At 43.2% G+C, this 18,131-nt stretch overlaps 2 protein-coding genes across 3 annotated transcripts in view; one reads left to right on the forward strand and one right to left on the reverse strand.

Annotated features, from left to right (window-relative positions):
* The window catches only part of myripb (myosin VIIA and Rab interacting protein b), a 98,061-nt gene extending 86,455 nt beyond the window's left edge, over positions 1-11,606 (forward strand). The window contains exons 9-18 of one of the 2 annotated variants that reach the window (XM_047329956.1): positions 977-1,145; positions 1,453-1,979; positions 2,424-2,573; positions 3,244-4,002; positions 4,365-4,427; positions 6,908-7,096; positions 7,224-7,385; positions 7,566-7,661; positions 7,888-7,948; positions 9,169-11,606. In XM_047329956.1, coding sequence (XP_047185912.1) covers positions 977-1,145; positions 1,453-1,979; positions 2,424-2,573; positions 3,244-4,002; positions 4,365-4,427; positions 6,908-7,096; positions 7,224-7,385; positions 7,566-7,661; positions 7,888-7,948; positions 9,169-9,215 — 2,223 coding nt within the window. In that variant the 3' untranslated portion in view covers positions 9,216-11,606. The remainder of the gene's footprint in view (positions 1-976; positions 1,146-1,452; positions 1,980-2,423; positions 2,574-3,243; positions 4,003-4,364; positions 4,428-6,907; positions 7,097-7,223; positions 7,386-7,565; positions 7,662-7,887; positions 7,949-9,168) is intronic. The other variant, XM_047329957.1, reaches the window with a different exon arrangement.
* Positions 11,607-11,669: 63 nt separating this feature from the next.
* prlh2 (prolactin releasing hormone 2) lies at positions 11,670-16,137 on the reverse strand. The gene is made up of 4 exons (XM_035618878.2): positions 15,392-16,137; positions 14,049-14,566; positions 13,100-13,271; positions 11,670-12,102 (listed from the first exon to the last, which is right to left on the reverse strand). The coding sequence occupies exons 3-4, from the start codon at positions 13,248-13,250 to the stop codon at positions 11,897-11,899; spliced, it is 357 nt and encodes a 118-aa protein (XP_035474771.1). The 5' UTR covers positions 13,251-13,271; positions 14,049-14,566; positions 15,392-16,137; the 3' UTR covers positions 11,670-11,896.
* Between the last annotated feature and the right edge of the window lie 1,994 nt (positions 16,138-18,131).

Raw genomic sequence — 18,131 nt, forward strand, 5'->3', positions numbered from 1 at the left:
TTCCCCCGTGGGACGGCTTGGCTGTTTATCAGCTTTATGCAATCACTCAATTCTGTTCTGCCTCAGCGTTATCCTCGCTATGAATGTAAAGGTGCGGCCCGCCCATTGTAAGAACGACTGTTTCTTCTTCATTTCCTCCGTGCCCCGCTCGACAGATCAGTCCGTACCTCCTGAACACGCATGCACTATACATACATCAGTCATTTTATTCGCGTGTCAATTTAAGACTTTAAAATCCCCCCCATACTAACCCGCTCATTCTCAGCAGAGCCGCCTCTAAATCAACATCCCAATGATACGCCAAGTTTAAGGATGGTTTCCTTTTCGGTTTTTTTTTTTTAGAAAAGTACCTATCCACAAACACTGACTTAACAAGAAAACTTCATCCTGAACCTGAAATAGACCCTTGACCAACTCACGTGTCTCATAAAGACATTGATGGGTCTAGAAGAGCGATGAGAAGAGATATGTAGTGCTCCCTCCATAGTGCATTACACCACAAGCGTCACACAGTCATACAGTACACAGCTCTTAGGGGCAAATATCAGGGTTCAGTGTCTTGCCCAAGGACCCTTCAACCTGCGGACTCGAGGACCCTCTGTTTGGTGGATGACCCTGCCCTACTGTACCTCCTGAGCCACAGCCGCCCATTATTCATCTTTTTTTGTAGTTTTCTAGCTCCATCTGCTGACGAGGATTATGACTCACACCTACAGTTGTGCAAGCGCTCTCCTTTTTTATCAAGTCATTGCCATACCTATCTACTACTATATCTTTTCCTGGCTACTGTGCCACTGCAATACTTATCCGTCTGGAGCGTCTTTGACTAGAAGTCCAACTGAATGGCCTGCTCAGGCTCTCAGCCCAAAAATTAAAAAGAGGGCGATGTTGACTATTCATTCTAACATATAGTTTACTGTGTGTTTGTGCTTGTGTGTGTGTGTGTGTGTGTGTGTGTGTGTGTGTGTGTGTTTAGCGGTCACGCTCAGCATTTTCCCTCACCAGTGACGACTCCCCAGAGAAGGGTCCGGAGGAGGAGGGCGCCGGAGCAGCTGGTGACCTGCAGGAGTACGCGTCTCTGAAGCGGGAGGCCAAGGCTACGTCTCTACCGAGCTGGAAGAGTGTCGATCGCCTGGACAACTCCAGTAAATATCACAAAGTTTCTATTTGATTTCTTATTTTTGTTATGTATCCTCTATTTGGTCACGGAATACACATAACATTTATCTAGAATTTCAAAATCGACGATATTTTTATTCTGATTCTATTCTAGATGCATTTATTCTTTCTTGCACCCAACATTGACCATTTGAAAACTGTAGGAGGTTGGACCTTTTGTCAGACTCTTACTCGAATTGTTCAAACATTGCATTCACACCAAAACTTCTCTCAAAAGTACAGGTGGAAATATTACACATTTTAATAGAGTTTCTGCGGCCCATGTTCGTCCAGGTGCATCTTCGGTGCTCCAGAGCCCAGACGGCAACTGGATCGCTCTGCACAGCTCCCAGTTGTCTCGGCCCAGCCTGCTGACCAAGAGGAAGAGCCTGGTGTTCAGTGTGCTGGAGAAGGAGTCCGGAGTTGTCTCGGCCTACGACGAGATGGGATCAGACTCCGAGGAGGACAACGAAGGTGGCTGGGGAGCGGCGTTGAGACAGTTCCGACGCAAACTGTCTGACGAGACCTACTACACGGACTCGCAGCACGACCCGGAGTGGACGTACACCCAGCACCTTCCCATCACCTCGCCATCGTCTGGCCAGTACACCAACACGGAGACGCTCAACTCGGACTCGGAGGCTTCGTCTGTGCTGTCCGCGTGTCCGCGCAAACCGCCCCATAACCTGTTGAGGAAGAAAGGACCACCAGACACACACCTTCATCCTCATCACCAGCCCATATACCACCAACACCTTCAGCAAAACTTTTCTCCGTATCCCGTGCACTCAGAGACGCTGGATGTGAACTTTAACCCCAAGGTGATTTGCATTAACTTTTTTAGCTTAGAATTTAAACTGTACCACAACCACTTCTTTTTTATGACTAGATTAGGTCTCACCTTGCAGGTTGGTCACGGAAAAAAAAACTCAGAAAAACATTTAAAGAATAAAATAACTAACAAATAATATTTTAACTTATTCATTCTTCTATAAAGTGTTATTGAATGCGGCCCTTTGCAGGGACCACAAGATAAATTTGTGCGAGGGGTTGTGAGGTGAGGCAGGAAATGAAAAATAAAAAATAAAAAAAGACTTCTATTTATTATTTGTATTTTTTGTAAACTACAACATTACACTATTATCTCCCCCCTGAAACTGTTTTGGAGTAGAAGCATAAAGTTCTGTAGCATCAGATTAAAAAAAATACCCGGGTAGAGTGCAAGGACATCATAATTGTACCGCACTTTGCACCACTGTTCCCAGGTGACGGGAGACAGCAGCGAGGCCGAGGAGAGGCAGAGCGACCCTGTCAGAAGGTCACGGAGACGCCGGAAGAGCAAGAGGGAGTCGTCGACGGAGCAAAGCAAGACCGGTGCACAGAGCCACGCACAGTCCATCTACCCCTTGGCACAGGTACATTAGCACAAACAGTGCCGTTAATAATGACTCAATGCCAGCAGCCTGGCTACTGTCCAAAGCAGAAAACTACTGTAAAAATCCAGATTTGAACAAATAACCCAGACATAGTCGTCTGGTTGTATCAATAAGTAGTCTGGGTGTGTTACTTACTGACCGAGTAGAAAGAAGACAAATATGCATGTCGTTTTTGAAGCCTCTCAAGTCCCTTGTTTAATCTCTTTTTCTATCTCTCTCCTACTTCGCCTGCTGCTTTTGTTTCTCTGTCAACCGGATTCATTTTTCTCTCGTGAGGTTGAGTTGTTTGATTCGTCTGTTCCACCGTCTTCCATTTCCATCACTGGAGATAGGTACCGTGAGAGCTCGCCTCTCTTTCCTGTGTCCGACGCAATTTGTTGACGCAAGTTCCTCTGGGCCGTATATTGAGTCGTCAGTTTTCTGCGAAAAGCCTATCCTGGTGGTCAAGAGAATAACATGGTGAAAACGAGACCTATAGGGGAACAATATAAGTTCGGATGGTGCCATTTTTCCATTGCCATTATACTGTGTTATCAGTTTTAGCACCATAATGGCAAGTTTAAGCCACAAAGTTGTCTATTTCCACTTTAAAGTGTATGTTTTATGGTCAATATAATATTGCCTGTGTTATTGTGCCTCTCAATTCAAGGAAAACAGTGGTTTCTTGCTCAATGCGCTTCTGAAGAGGGGTTTAAGTGAGGAACAGCCATTACCGGACCAGCTGCCAGTGGCCACATCTGCGCCGGACACCTTCAGATTAGATGCTATGACACCAGAGCCAGAAGACTTGGACACCGTGGCCCCAAATTCAGCGGCCCTGAGCCTCCCGCAGCCCTACTCTCTGGCTCCGGGGTCCCATCAATCGACCGGCGGGTCAGGAACCGGAGACCCTCTGGATGAGGAGCTGCGATCCAGACTCAGTCAGCTGGTAAAACGTGCCAACAGCAAAGACGACAGCTCATCTGAAGAGGAGGGTGCAAAGTGCCCCGCGGAGAGAAAGACCTGCAAAGAAAGTGACAGGCCGAGAGAGAAGACGAGGCCGAAAGACACGGAAAGACAGAGGGCCGGAGACAGATTACAAGAGAAACCAAGCGACGCAGTGGAGCAGGTGAATGGACGAGAGGAGAAAAGAAGCGAGAGGCTAATAAAGAGTCCGTCGATGAGGGAGGAAGGCAGAGTCAGGGAGAAGAGGCTAGAGAAAGGAGTGGAGAGTTTGGAAGAGAAAGTAGACGACCAGGAGCAAACGAAAGGAGATAAGAGAGAGACAAACAGACTGAGTAAGAGACAACATAAGAGGGATGTGGAGAAGGAAACCGGACAGAAAGGAGGAGGAGGAGGAAGCAGGAGCGGCTCAAGTTCACCTGCTATTACACCTTCATCCCAGGAGGGGGCGCTGTCGGACAACCAGGTGAAGAGATGAGAGGAACATACCGTCGATTTGACTTGTATCCACTGCTTATTGACTTTTTGCTTCTGCTCTGCTGGAGCCTAAATGTCTGTCTGCATTTTGACACATTTATTTTTCTTTCTTTCTTATTTTATCCTCTTCATCTTCTCATCTTCCTCCTCTCATCCCTCTACTTGTTTAACAATCACTGCTGTCCTCTGTCGCTCATCCTGTGTTTTCCCTCTTTGTGCTTCTCTTCTTCTTTTTTGCTGGTCCGTGTGTGTGTGTGTGTGTGTGTGTGTGTGTGTGTGTGTGTGTGTGTGTGTGTGTTTGTGTGTGTGTGTGTGTGTGTGTGCGTGCGTGTGTGTGTTTGTGTGGGTCAGGAGGGACAGAATGACTTGGAGCAACAGCAGAGGCTTCAGTTGCTCTCCTCTCTCTTGCAGCAGGTGAGATACGGGAAAGCAAAGGCGTCCTACGATATCCGCAGGATGTCTTGGTGCTTGATGACACACAACCAGACACACATTTTTTGCGCATGTACGCAATGCAATCTCACAGATACTCAACAACAACAACAACAACACATCTGTACTCGGTTAATGCATTATAACATGTGTATTTTTATTCAAATGCGCAGGCATTCTGGGCGCATAAATGTTGTGTGCATGAAATGGTCTAACTGGGTTGAGTGTAACTTGAGCTGGTGTTGTGTTTCCCAGTTCAGCTGCAGCAGCATGTGGTACCAGATTCGGCTGCTGCTTTATAAAATACTCGTGGTAGTATTTTTGCATTCAGTCTCATCAAAGCTCACCATGGATTATACAGAAAGGCATCTGTCATAGAAGTACTGCAGGGTTTATTTGTTTGTTTGTTTCATTAAAAAAGCCAGATGATCTTATGGATGATCAAAAGCAGTGTTGCAGTATGGATATTTTCAAATAGTAAATCCTTTCCATTCATGAGCATAATGGACCAGGTCCAAACCCACACAAAAACAGGCAGAGACAAACACACACTTCACTTATGAGCTCACTTCCTATACGAGTGTTGTATCCAAGGTGTGTGGGTCGATGTCGGGCGTGTGCCAGACTATTTGTAAGAGCTTCTATGAGCAATGCTTGTCTCTTCCAATGTGTAAGACGCAGGTAGTGCAAGATCTATTAGTGCTGGGTTTCAACAGCTCCCTTTGAAAATTACCCGGGCGGCTCATGTTGATGTATGAATAGAGGAAAACTGGAAGCATATATATGACATGTCATATTTGTGGCTTTTTAGTCTTTTAACAACAAACAAGAAAAAAAGTGACCAAGAAGAGACAACAAACAGCCACAGGGACGCACAATGACACAGATACAGAGAGATTCAACAACCTCAAAGAGACGCAAAAAAAGGAGGAATTGAAATCAAAAAAGGGGCATAAATCTGCTGAATAGGGACGCAAATCGACCACAAAAGTGCCTTTTATAGCTATATTTCTGTCTTGAGATGGAACAAAACAAGCTTATTTTTCAGCTTCAATGGCAGCGAGACATGCATATGACTCAGACACGGTGACAGTCTGCGGGTTCTTTGGAGTGGATGAGAACGCCGGACTCTCACCGGAGATCCATTTCTCCATCGAACCAAACCAAGTCGATATCTCCGAACATCCATCTCTGCTCCTCCGCCTTTCTGAGGACACTGTCATTAATGTGGTGATGGAAAGAAGGAATAGATAAGAGTTTGGGTCATTAGCCTCATCTCTCACACAGTACTGTATCTTGGTCTCACCAGAGCACTGCTCCTCATCTCTCTGTTGCCTTTCAGGCCGTCAAGCCGTCCGTCTGTCCGAGGGGGATCGATGCGCCTTCGACCCCGCTGATCAAAGCTTTGCATCTGTCTCTCTTTACTACTCCTTTCCTTTGCTCTGTGCTTTCATCTATTCGGGAAAAAAACTGCAGCTTTCTTGACAAGGGAGGCATGTTCACCACTAGTGTAAACACGATGACTGGCGTGCTTCTTTATTTGTCTGTCAAATTAATTTTCCCAAAATTGATGAACTCAGCCTCTGGCGATCATCAACCTTTCTTTGGATGAACGTACCACATGGCCGTATTTTTAAACCAAAATCTACACGTAGTGAGAATAGGACGATAATAGTTGGATATAGGCTTTAATTTGAATCGATTGCTGTTTGAAAATTTAATCAATAATTTATTGAATTCCTGATACCCCTACCCAGACATCATCATACACCACTTTTTGAAATATTCTGTCCATTGTAACATTTATGTTTAATGCCCAAAAAGCAAAAGATCCACCACTCCGTCGACTTTATCTTAAAACTCTATCTTGCTTCTATTCCTCCTCCTCCTCCTCCTCCTCCCCCCCCCCCCTTCCTCACTGCTGCATTTCCCTCCTCCAGCTTTATGTTTTGCACCTGACGACTGCTCGTCAAGGTCAAGCATGTGCAGACGTGCGTGCTCATAAAACAAACTGTTTTGACGTCACTGAAATGTTTCACCAGCACGATCTTTCTGTTTTACGAAACTTTGTAGCTTGAACCCACAAGGTTGAGATAAAGATATACATGTTTTAAGTGGTAAAGCTGCAATACATATGTTTGCTCTGCTTCATTTTCAATATCCCACTCCACTGATGAAGTCCCAACATTATGATGATCACGTTGCCTTCTTCATTAATTTATGCCATAACATTACATTAAGACCTCCTTTTGTCATCACTGTGGTGTTTCCTAATTTCCCCTCATACGTTAAGGTTTTTGCAGTTAACTACAGATTCCTATTTGTTTGTCTATTTCCCGTTTATTCGTGGGAATTTAATATGTTTTCCATCTTCTCTTCTTTTTTCACATCAAGCCTCTCAGGGTGTACCATGCACTGACTGTACAGTATGTGTGTATGTGCGTGTTCTTTGAATGACGTAGAAGTACTCGGCGGCCTCGCTCTGCAGCATCACCACCGAGGTGCTGAAGGTGCTCAACGCCACAGAGGAGCTGATTGGCGAGGCGGGGCGCGAGAGCTTCACGCCGTCCGAGTCCATGAGCGCTTCTCCGATCTCCAGCAGCTCCGAGACCCGCCGGCTGGACCAGACGCTGACCAAGATGGAGGAGAATGTCAGTTAGTCACCGGCTGCAGTCCAATATTTTATTCCCATCACTGGACTCCATCCTTTTGTGTGGTTATGATGTGGTGACTCTGTCTCAATGGGAACTTACAGTGAAGCTCATCTTCTCCATGCAGGTGTACCTCGCTGCTGGTGCTGTGTATGGCCTTGAGGGGGCGCTGGGGGACCTGGAGCAGTGTGCCCGCAGCATTAGCAGTGGTACCACGGACACAGAGCTGGCTTTCCTGGAAGACCAGGTCGCCACTGCAGCCGCTCAGGTCCAGCATTCTGAAATACAGGTACTGGGGGAGATTTTTCTCTCCGAGCTCAGCGTGGATTTTTATGAATACCAGTTGTCAAGTTCTTGTGCATTATCCTCTGACCAAAACTAAATGAACATTACAAGAAGAGTTGCATCAATCATGTTGTATTGGATCATATTCAAATGGAATGAAGCCCTTCTCTCTCCCTGTTTAAAGATATCAAACATTGAGTCCAGGATATCCGCTCTGAAAACAGCTGGGTTGAACGTGGCCGTCTGTAATCGCTTCTCCAAGTACAAGCCCAAGGATAAGGTATCCCCCCGCCCTTCAAGTTCCCCCGGGGACTTACCCACACAGCCACGCACACAGTATTATTGATAAGCCATAAGGTCACCTCCGATATAGAGTATGTGAGAGCAAATATATATTGGTCTGGTTGTGTGTGTTAACATTTTATCATAAAGGGAAAGGGAAAGAAAAATGAGAACATACTGTATATAGTAGTTTGAAGTGTTTAATACAGATTCTCTTGTTACAGCCTCAAACTCTTGATTCATCACGCCATCAAAGACGGAAGCTTCCAGCACCTCCTCTGAAAGGTTTGTGTGAGCAGAAATACAGTCAATAAAATTTCAACAATTTTTCAAACAGCATTTTTAGAATAATTTTGCAAATTGTGATGCAAGTGGACACTGTAGTTTAGTGTTGATAATAAAAACGTCTTTTATTATGTATCCATTCAATTTCTTGTTTTAGGACTGTTTGTCGAGGATTAAATATTAAAAAAGTATGAATGTATGGATAAAAACAAATCAAATAAACTTCTCAAGTTGGATTAGCCGTCTTCTGTCGTGCAGAATAATCGACGTTGTCAGCACCGGAGCAAAATTATTTTCCAATCAATCAGTTTTCGATTCATGGCCAAATAACTTCCCATTTTCAATACTTGAAAGAATCAATGATCTGTATCTTCTCTGTCGTTAATGTAATGATCCAAGACGTGGAAGGCATCTGCTGCTGTGATGTTCTAGTCACCCACTTCTTTATCAGCCTTCAGGTTAACCAAAAGTAAAGTGAGTGTGCTGACCCGTGCCGACCTACACAGAGTACCGCGTCAATCCATGCTCTCTTAACACACGGCTCGTGTACCCTCCGCGTGTGATAGTGTGTGTGTGTGCGCGCGCGTGTGAGACAGAAACATTGAGAGTGACACAGAGACGAGTGGACACCTTCATTCGCCATTAGTTAACGTCACACATTTTGCGCTTTGTCCTGGAAGAAGAGATCGGTCACTGAATGGACGGGGACGTGTGAATACATCTGCTAGAAAAAAGGGGAACTGAAAAGCTCCATTAGATGTGAAGGAGACAAAATGGAAACGCGCACGGTGCAGGGGGATAAGGCTGTTTTTTTACCAACCAACAAGAAGTCGGTTCCCTTTTCATGTCGGTGAATGGCCTTTTTTCAGTTGTCTTCATTTTCTTTTTGTCTTATTTTGTTTCTTCAGCAGCATTCCGCACAATAGCTCTGATTCAGGGTGGCTTTTTCCACGAGCTCATTCATGGCTACTTAGACCGCATGGTGGTCAATGAAGCAAAACCAAGATTGTATAATTGATTCCTGCTTAGAGTGTCCTTTTTCAAATCTATCATACAGTATGATCTAAATGAACAAGAAGACTGTCCCGACATGTAAAATCAGCTGTGTTCATCCAAATCATACGTTACTGGCAGTTTCCCTAACCCTTCTCTCTTTCTGCACAAGGACATTTCTTTTTAAAATGCTACTTCTACTAACGCTGGGGCGTTTTGCATTTCAGAAGTGTCGGAGCCCGAGCAGCAGTTGAAAGTGTTTCGTCCACAGTGACAGTGAGCAGCACCACAAGTCCCTCAGGGGGCCACTTCAGAGCCCCAGGGACAGGGGCCCTTCTCATCCAGTGCCTTGACCCAGCGTCCGCCTCCGGCTCCAAAGCCAAGCAGGGACCAACACCTGCCCTGTGAGACCCACCGAGCACGCAGCCCTAAGACAGGCACTGCAACACGTCAAGGAAAGGCCTCCCAGAAGACGTGACTGCCGTTCTTCTCTTTTGCCACTTTTCCATTTTTTCTCATCGTCGCCACGGACATAAAAACGTCGTTAAGCAATGTTGACTCGACAGTCGGTATCTCTGCCTTAAAATCTGCAAACACTCCCCGTGATCCAAGTCCCAAAAAAACCAACATCTGTTTGGGCAAAGAAAAAAATAATTTCCTCCTTCTGTCTGTTTGCAGAGTTTTGTGATTTGGTGTACAATGAAGATGAGGCGAAATCATGTGAGTCTTTCTGCGAGTCAGCGTCCAACAAAGAGGCGGGGACGTGTAAAAACGTGCCCCTTAAGTGTTTTTTTGGGGGATGCTTGTCAGTTTACACACATTCAAAGAGACACACACAGATGTTATTCCTAATCATTGTAACACCTCGGCCATTTTGAACCAATTTTAAAAAATCCACCTGCCAGAAAAATAGTGTTTAAATGTAAAATGTGTGACGGCCAAAATGTCTTGTGGCAATAAATGAACACAGAGCACACATGAGAAACATGTCGCTCCTAGTGGAAAAGGCTTAAAAACAAACCCGGTTTAAAGAAAAGTGCAACTCCTTTTTGAAATGTGCTTATATCTTGCTGAGGGGTTAGATAAGAAGATCGATACCACTCATGTTTTGTTTTTAACTCGGCTACATTTAATGAGATTCTGGCATCTTATTTAGCGTACATGACACGAGAGATGTATTTTCATGTAACTAACATCAAGAAAGCGAATTAACGTATTTTCCCCAAAATGCCAACTCTAATAATGTTTTCTGGTTCTGAAAGCATTTTAATTACTGATATTTTTAAGAGCCTGTCCTGGATGCAGTATTCTTCAACCCAAAGTCATTTTCTCCCTCTCTCGTCACTTTCTTTGTTTACTCTCAAACGCCGTGGCCTTTTGTCTGAACAAAAGGGTTTCTTCATGTTTTCCTTTTGCTGGGTTATGTCCCGCAACTCTTGCGTTGCACTCGGAGAATCCTGTAAAGATTTTTACATACACGTGGTCCGATGGGCTACTTGACAAATGCCATGAAACCATGATTTTGTTACAAACAATTTATTTTTCTACTTACTGAACATTTTTATGCAATACCACTGGGGGGGAAAAAAAAGAAGAAATATTGCAAATTAAAAAGGCTTTATTCTCTCCTCGGAGGAGCCCCTCCTCAGTCAGTCCTCTCGCGTGCGGCGACTCCAAGTGCTTTCAGTGTCTGTCTGCGTTTACCATTTGATATTCTGCCAGTAATGACGATGGTAAATGCTGCGAAAACGCGGTTGGCAACAGGCATTTAAGGAGCGGCTGGTACAGTTCCCACTGTTTGTACCTCCTAACATTAGGTTCGAGAATACTGCCTTACATTTTTTGGGGGTTCTTTTACTTTTACTCTGTGATCACTTACATTAGTTAGACTATCAGTTGTCCATGCACACAGCTGTCAAAGTTTTTTTTTTGCTTTGGCTGCAGCTTAAGAGCGCGGTGGGGTTGCCTGCGGGGACTGCTTGAACCGAAAGGTGTGATGATCTCCCGTGTGAGTGCATTGTCCTTTCTACCAGTGACCATCCTTTCACATCTCTTTTGCACATTGATCCTGTACTTTTGTCAACCTCGTTCTCCGGAGGTGTCGCTGTATAAAGTAAAAGCATGTTTCTGGTTTTATCAAATGGATGTAAAAAAAAAAATGATTCCCCATGAGAAGCACAGCCACAAGGGTCCAATCATCAGTGTCCTGTATTTTTCTAATGTAAAAAAAAAAGAAGGTATATCATCACAGAATTTGTTAATATATGTATATGTGTGAAAAAGACGGATATGATATAGACTAATGTGTGTATTGCCCAATCATAGTTGACCAATCTTTTGGTGTCGTGTGCAAGAGACTGCGTGTAAACGTCATGACCTGTGAAGCTGGATTCACGCAGGACGTCTAATTTTCTAACTGCCTTCCAGATACTCGGAAATAATGAGATTCACTACAATATTACTTTTGTTCCTGTTTGAATCCAGTGTGAATGACCTTGAAGAGGTTCGATGTGCACAGCTCCACTTTTATGTGCAATCGTTTGTTGCAATCCATACGACATGTCGGGGAAAATATTAATGTGCAAAAAATACAGATTCTCTATGTGCCAGAGTACTCTGAGGAAAGCAAATGTATTATGAAATGAATAAAATTTGCAAACATTAAGCCGCCTCCTTTGAAAGAAAATGTTTGTTGTGCCCCTGCACATACATCAATGGGATCAACACATTTAATCGCAACACCCTTATTTATTAATCAATATAGAATACATTTTTTTATGTACAGATACATTTGAAGGAGTTATTTCATCAAGGGTCATGTCAACCAATGCCTCAGAACAGACACCAGAGAGAAATACGTACAGTCAGGCGCTTGCGCAAAAGAGTAAATTACCTTCATCAACATACAAAATCAAGACACTCAGGGTTTGTGGGTGACAGGGAGAGGACACACCGTCATGGTAACCAATCCCTGTCTTCTCCATCCAGCACTTTCTCCAGGTTCTCTTTGTTTCTTAGGCTGTTGAGGAGCAGCTCCAGCGTCCTGGCGACAGGTTGCATCCCCCCGCTGCCCAGAGCACCCGCGCTGCTGTGCCTCTTCCCGAAGCGCCCGATGGGTCTCACCCCACGCCCCACGTACCAGAATGGATCTATCTCTGGACCTGGACCACACACAGTCATCGGTACAAATTGTTATTAAGTATCACAGCATGCGATCAATATTAACAGCTCTGTTTAGGAACATATTGGTGCTTAATCAAAAAACAAAAAAGGCTAAGTATAATCATTATAAGACCAAACAGGATTATTTAATACTAGTGGGTACTTTTTTTTGTCCTAAAGATAAATAAATACATTTTGACGTGATACTTAATGGATATTTTTAACCCATGAAGTCAAACATTTTTACTTTTCAGTTTTTTATGTCTTTTTGAAGTTCAAGTAGGATTGATGCTTCAAAGAATTTAATATGGAGAAACAATTTGTTGGTCTTCTGTATTCAATCCTCCGTTCATAAATTCAAATGAGAATAAAAGAGATCCTGAAGCAACGCAAGAACATTATTGTCATATTTATTATATAGTATAAAAGGACATTATTAATAATAAGAAGAAGAAGAACCCAGTAGAATTGTTAAGTATATAGAATAAAGTATGAAAACAGAATATTCACTCTTCAACCTATATGCGCAATCTATGGCAAAGCATTAATGTGAATATATCAATTCAAATATATGGTTACAGTTATACTGGCAATTCAGTAACAACAATGAGTGCATCAATAACCATTGAGTTGAGCATGTATTTCTTAAATATTAATAATATGAAGATTAACTGGTTTAATGGGTTTTGTAACGCATTATCACAAATTTATTTGTAAAGTTCTTATAATAAAGGTAATATTTAAACATTATTTCCCCATGTAAATGACAGGAAAATAAAACCATAAAAAAGAGAAAGTAGAATAAGGTTATGAACTTACCACTGAGAGTCACAAACAGACAATAAACATATATAATAAGTGATGAATATGATTTGTCTTGTTTGTCCCCTTGACATCTTCCTTCTCAATCTCCACACAGTTATTTCTTCAAGACAATCCGAGCAGGTTTCAAACCCCCAAAAATGTAATGACATGGCATATAAATCCGACTCTTACTTCTATTGTCGACATTGTGAACGATGTGGAAGTCGTGCTCCACCCTGGTGCTGTGAGCGCTGCTGAGGCTGGAGGAGAGGAGGAGGAGCAGCGCCAGGGCTGCGGGCAGCCAGCGGCTCGTCAGGACGCAGTGTCGGACATCAGGCAGCATGCTGTGGAGTCACTCAAGGCACTGGAGAGGACGGAGGGACAACTGGTCAGTGACACGTCAGCCACTGCTAGAGGGGATACTCAAAAATCAGAACAAAACAACAAAGTCTGAAGGACCAAAAGACCTCAAAAATATCCTCGAGACATGTCTGATTATCACTATAAATCGAATTTTGAATAGAATAGAAAACTTCCTGCTAGAAACATTTTTTACCAGGAATATTCCCATTGACATTCAAATGCTCTTTTGCGAGGGAGTGCTTGTCAAGATAGCAGCTTAAAAAGAGGATCAACGAATGGAACAAAACAACAAACCACAAAAAAAGTACGTAAAAGAGCCAAGTGACACAAAACGAACTACATCAGTGAATTAACCAATGCTCAAGATCGGAAATGTGCATCCAGTGGTCAGGACAGCCCTTAATCCTATTCTTGTAATCTACAAGTTCAAGGTATCTCTGTAGCTCACACCAAGAAGAAGGGGCAAAAACCTTAAAAAGCTGGTAGAACAATACTCGTAAGAGATGAAGTAGGATTAAATAATTTAAACCACGTCACTGAGCAACAAAACCTCACACGGGAATATTATCCTAGATGTTGAACTGACTTAAAAACTCTCTATCAGGACCATTAGGAACTCATATCTGTCACTATGAGTCCCGCAACAACTACCACAGGCTGTTCTACAGTCTCTCAATGTAGTGAACACAAATCCACCTGAAGTGTCTTAATATAATGAAAAATAACCATCACATATGTATAACATGCATAACATAATCTCCACAGAACGGTCTCTTACCCTGAACTTTGGTAACAGGCTGAGGTTAGCTGGCGGAGGTCTGCGGTCGTTGGCGTTGAGCAGGTGGGCTCCACCTTATATACCCTCGCTGCCCATAACACACACACACACACGCACACACACACACACACACTAACACACACACCGATCCCAGACATTCAGGATGCATCATCTCCCCCTTCCTCGCCTCCTCTCCTCCTCCCACTCATCAAACCCCCCCTCCCTCACCCCTCAGACAAAGGGGGGGTCTGGTTTTGGAGTTTGCCTGATGTCTGTCACGTAGCAGAGTAGTCCATCAGCGGGCCGGTGACATGCGGACGACTTTGAATCAGTGTGCTCGGGGAGACCCAGTGGCTCAAGTGGGCCTGTCAGACAATGACTGCGGTGGGCGGTTTTTGATGAGTCTTCCATCATTCAGCCTGATTACAGGGCACCGGGCAGGACCCAATCAGCTGCTGCGCAGACCCTCAGTGTGGTCTTTAACAGACTGTCTCGTCACCACGAGCCATTTCTCAGTCCTGGAATTAAAAAAATAAACTTTGACATGAGACTCATGAGACATTTTAACCCGTAAAGTCAACCAAAACATGGCCATTTGTCGCATGTCCGGTTTGACCTTTCAGGTTTTTATGTTTTGGTTCCCTGGACTTTATATGGAGAAATGATTTGCTTGGTCTTCCACAATTAACCTTCCATTTATTTTTATAAAATGAGAATATTGGGGATCCTGAAGCAACACTGACAACTGGAACATTATGGTAATACTTATTGTTATATTAATTTGGACTAATTCACTGCAATATAGTACATACAGTACATATAAAACGGTGTATTACATTAGAATTGTAATGTAATACAGTATAAAGTATAAAGAAAATAGCAGAGTGACAAAATATTCACTCTTCAACCTGTGTGCAATCTATGATAAGTCTTTCATGTGAATATATATAATTCAGATATATAGTGACAGTTACATTGGCAGTTTGATAATGGCAATGGATGCATCAATAAGCATACAGATTTTGGGGAATTGTGAAATATGATACCTCATTGGTTAAAGGTGTGCCATACCTTCTTCAACCTGTGTGCATCCTGCGGTAAACCATTCAAATGATGTGAATATATAATCATACATGCAACCAACTGGCTTTTGGTTGCATCTCCTTTTACTTTGTTCAATTCAAAACTAACCCGACGCGTTTAAAAGACAAAAGCAGAGTAGCAGGAAGGATCGGTGGCAGAAAAAAAAAGACCACCATAAAACTGATTCAGGGAGGAGTACGAGCTATAAATGCCAAGCATGTCACCGGTACATGTGCTGACGGGTGACAGCGATGACTCACGAGTGAGAGGCGAGGACGGGAAGAATCTCCGCCAGTCAGTTGTAGTCAGTTGTGGCGTCGCCTTCAGGTCCCAAAACGATCACTGTAAAGGTCAAGATCACGTGACAGTGTTATGCAAAACGTAAGCAGCCACGGCAAAAGATGTGCAAAACATACAGCAAAGGGTTTTTGGTATGGATACTTATTGAAGGATTAAATTGTTTTCCGCTCAGAAAAAAAATACCATGATGCACTCGTGTCACCTTCCCACAGCCGAACAAATCCATTCTGTCGGAGATGTGGAGCTAAAACGAGTTGTTGATGTGTCAGTAGAGAATGATCTGTTGGTTACTATGTTTTTTAATCAGTTCCTTTCGGACCGGTTTTGGATGACACCGCTTTGCACTCTGGGACATTGTGATAAGAATTTCTCACAATTATTTGAATATTTGCACGGGTCTTGAGGAAATGAATGTAACACAAGTGATTTTAGATCAGAAAAATACAGCTATTGATGTGCATTTGGGTGTAAGTCGGTATATAACGTGGACCTATTCACCCTACCGTGCACAATGTCCTTATATATAACTACACGATATATTAGAAGGATATTATTGCCCCGTGTGACGCAGTTGTGTGTGCAGAGCTCCACCCTGGGGGGGCACTTTGGTTGCTCAGATTAGGGCATTACATTCATTTTGCAGACGCTTTTGGCCAAAGTGACTTACATTGAGGGCCTTAGGGCACTCGTTGATATGACCTGGATTCGACCCCCCCCCCCCCCAAGTTAGCGGTGTAACCCACCAAGCCGTACCAGCCATCATTTGTCATAGATTGCCATCAGACTTAGCGACGCAGAGTTTGGCTGCAATAATGAGAAGATAACTACCGGAGGATCCATAAAACAATAAAGGGAAATTGATTTACCATATGAGGAAATCTTTATTTGAAAAACCAAGTTTGGGATTTTTGTTGTTAGGCGCCCAGTCACAGGCAGATGAGTAAGGTCTGGCGCTGCTGGGCTCAAAACACATTTAGGGAGAAGGTCATAAGGCATTAGTGGTGTTACGTGCAGAGACAGTTTTTTTTTTTTATCCCCTTCCCTCTCTGACATGTGAAAAAATGTCCTCCTCCTCGTCGTCATGGTCTCATCAGCACCTGATTGAGCTGCTTCATCCTCCCCGCGTCGCCTGTGTTCCTGTGAGTGGACGCGCAGCAGGGGGCGCCTGCCACACTCCCTGCGTCTGTTACACATTGTGAGGTATCATGACATCACAAGCAAGAGGGTGGGTTTCATGTCAGAAAAGTATTGAATTCATAGAAACTAGCAGTTGCAGTGCGTGTGAAGCTTAGAGAGGAGATTCCCTTGATATTGTGGGACACGAGAGCTCTGAGAAATGCGGTATTGATTGTGAAACCCCCGCCCGCAGGAGGATTAACAGCTCGACCCAGCTGAGCTTTGTGGTCTAAATCATTCCCCGTTTTGTGCTACAGTAAATTTTGTTAATTGCCTCATAATTCCTGACCGACACACAAAGTGTGTGTGGGCCGGGACATTCATTGAACCTGCTTGGTTTAGCATCGCCCCTGAAAAAGACTAAACAAAAATACTTGCATCGGGAAATCAACTGAAGTCCGTTTCATTGAAGGGATTTTCCCGTCGAGCTTTCATTCAGAACTTAAATCCATCTGAATTTCAGTTTTAGAAGTTGTGCAAATATTAATATTTCACGACACTAAACGTGTCTCAGTGGTAACAAAGATAGAAAAGGCCTCCCTGGGGATTCCATCACTACCTACAGATGTGAATAATAGACTTTTACAATAAATAATACATAATTGTTTGATACATACGTGACCCTGTAAATGGGCCCAGTGGGCTAATGGACAAGGCATCAGCCTCTGGAGCTGGGAATTGGGGGTTTAAGTCCCATCTGTGTGGCACTTGTGTTTTATATGTGTAGACAATTACGATTATAGTCAATAAAAATGAATGTTGCAAGTAAAGCTGAAGTAGATCTGCAATACTTACAAATTGCATGCAAACACATTTATGTTTTTCATATAGGAGACCCATTTCTTAAACTGCTTTAAATTGTTTTAATCTGTTTAATCAACTAAAAAGATTTCAGTTGAATTATTATGAAGAAGAGAGGGAGGATCATGTCACTTTTTAATATGAGATGCTTTGCTGCCCCTGTGTGGTCAAACAGGCTTACTGTACATATCGCCACAACGTTAAACTGCATTGAATTGCAACAACAGACTCTTCCATCCATTCAATTATTTAGTTAAAAATATATTTTTTTTCCCCATTTTAGAACTGGGTTAGATGATTAACAAAAAACACAAGTCTCGTTAGCCTTATTGTGATTCTTATTACAAACTCGATTTTGTTTTGTCTTCTTCTTCTCCATCTTGATTCTTTTCCTGGTATGTAGCTTATGTGTGACGTCTGTATTTGATATGATGACATATAATCATATTAACCTACAGCCATTATTTGCAATTGAAGCTTTTTTAAAAATTTCATAGAAAATCTTTCTGGCAGATTCATGAGTCGAATACAGGACATGGGTACAAGTCACATTTTATTTTTAGTTCACTTATTTCCACCTTACTGATTGAAGGAGGCGATGACCAGCACTAATGAGGCTGCTCTGGCGACCCACGGCCACTAGATGTCGCTGTACGACGTGAGTGTGTCAAATCAAAGACTGCACAAGGGGGACAAGATTGTCTCCTCTTACAACATTCATGA

This window comes from Scophthalmus maximus, chromosome 21 (assembly GCF_022379125.1).
Source record: "Scophthalmus maximus strain ysfricsl-2021 chromosome 21, ASM2237912v1, whole genome shotgun sequence".
Lineage (NCBI taxonomy): Eukaryota > Metazoa > Chordata > Actinopteri > Pleuronectiformes > Scophthalmidae > Scophthalmus > Scophthalmus maximus.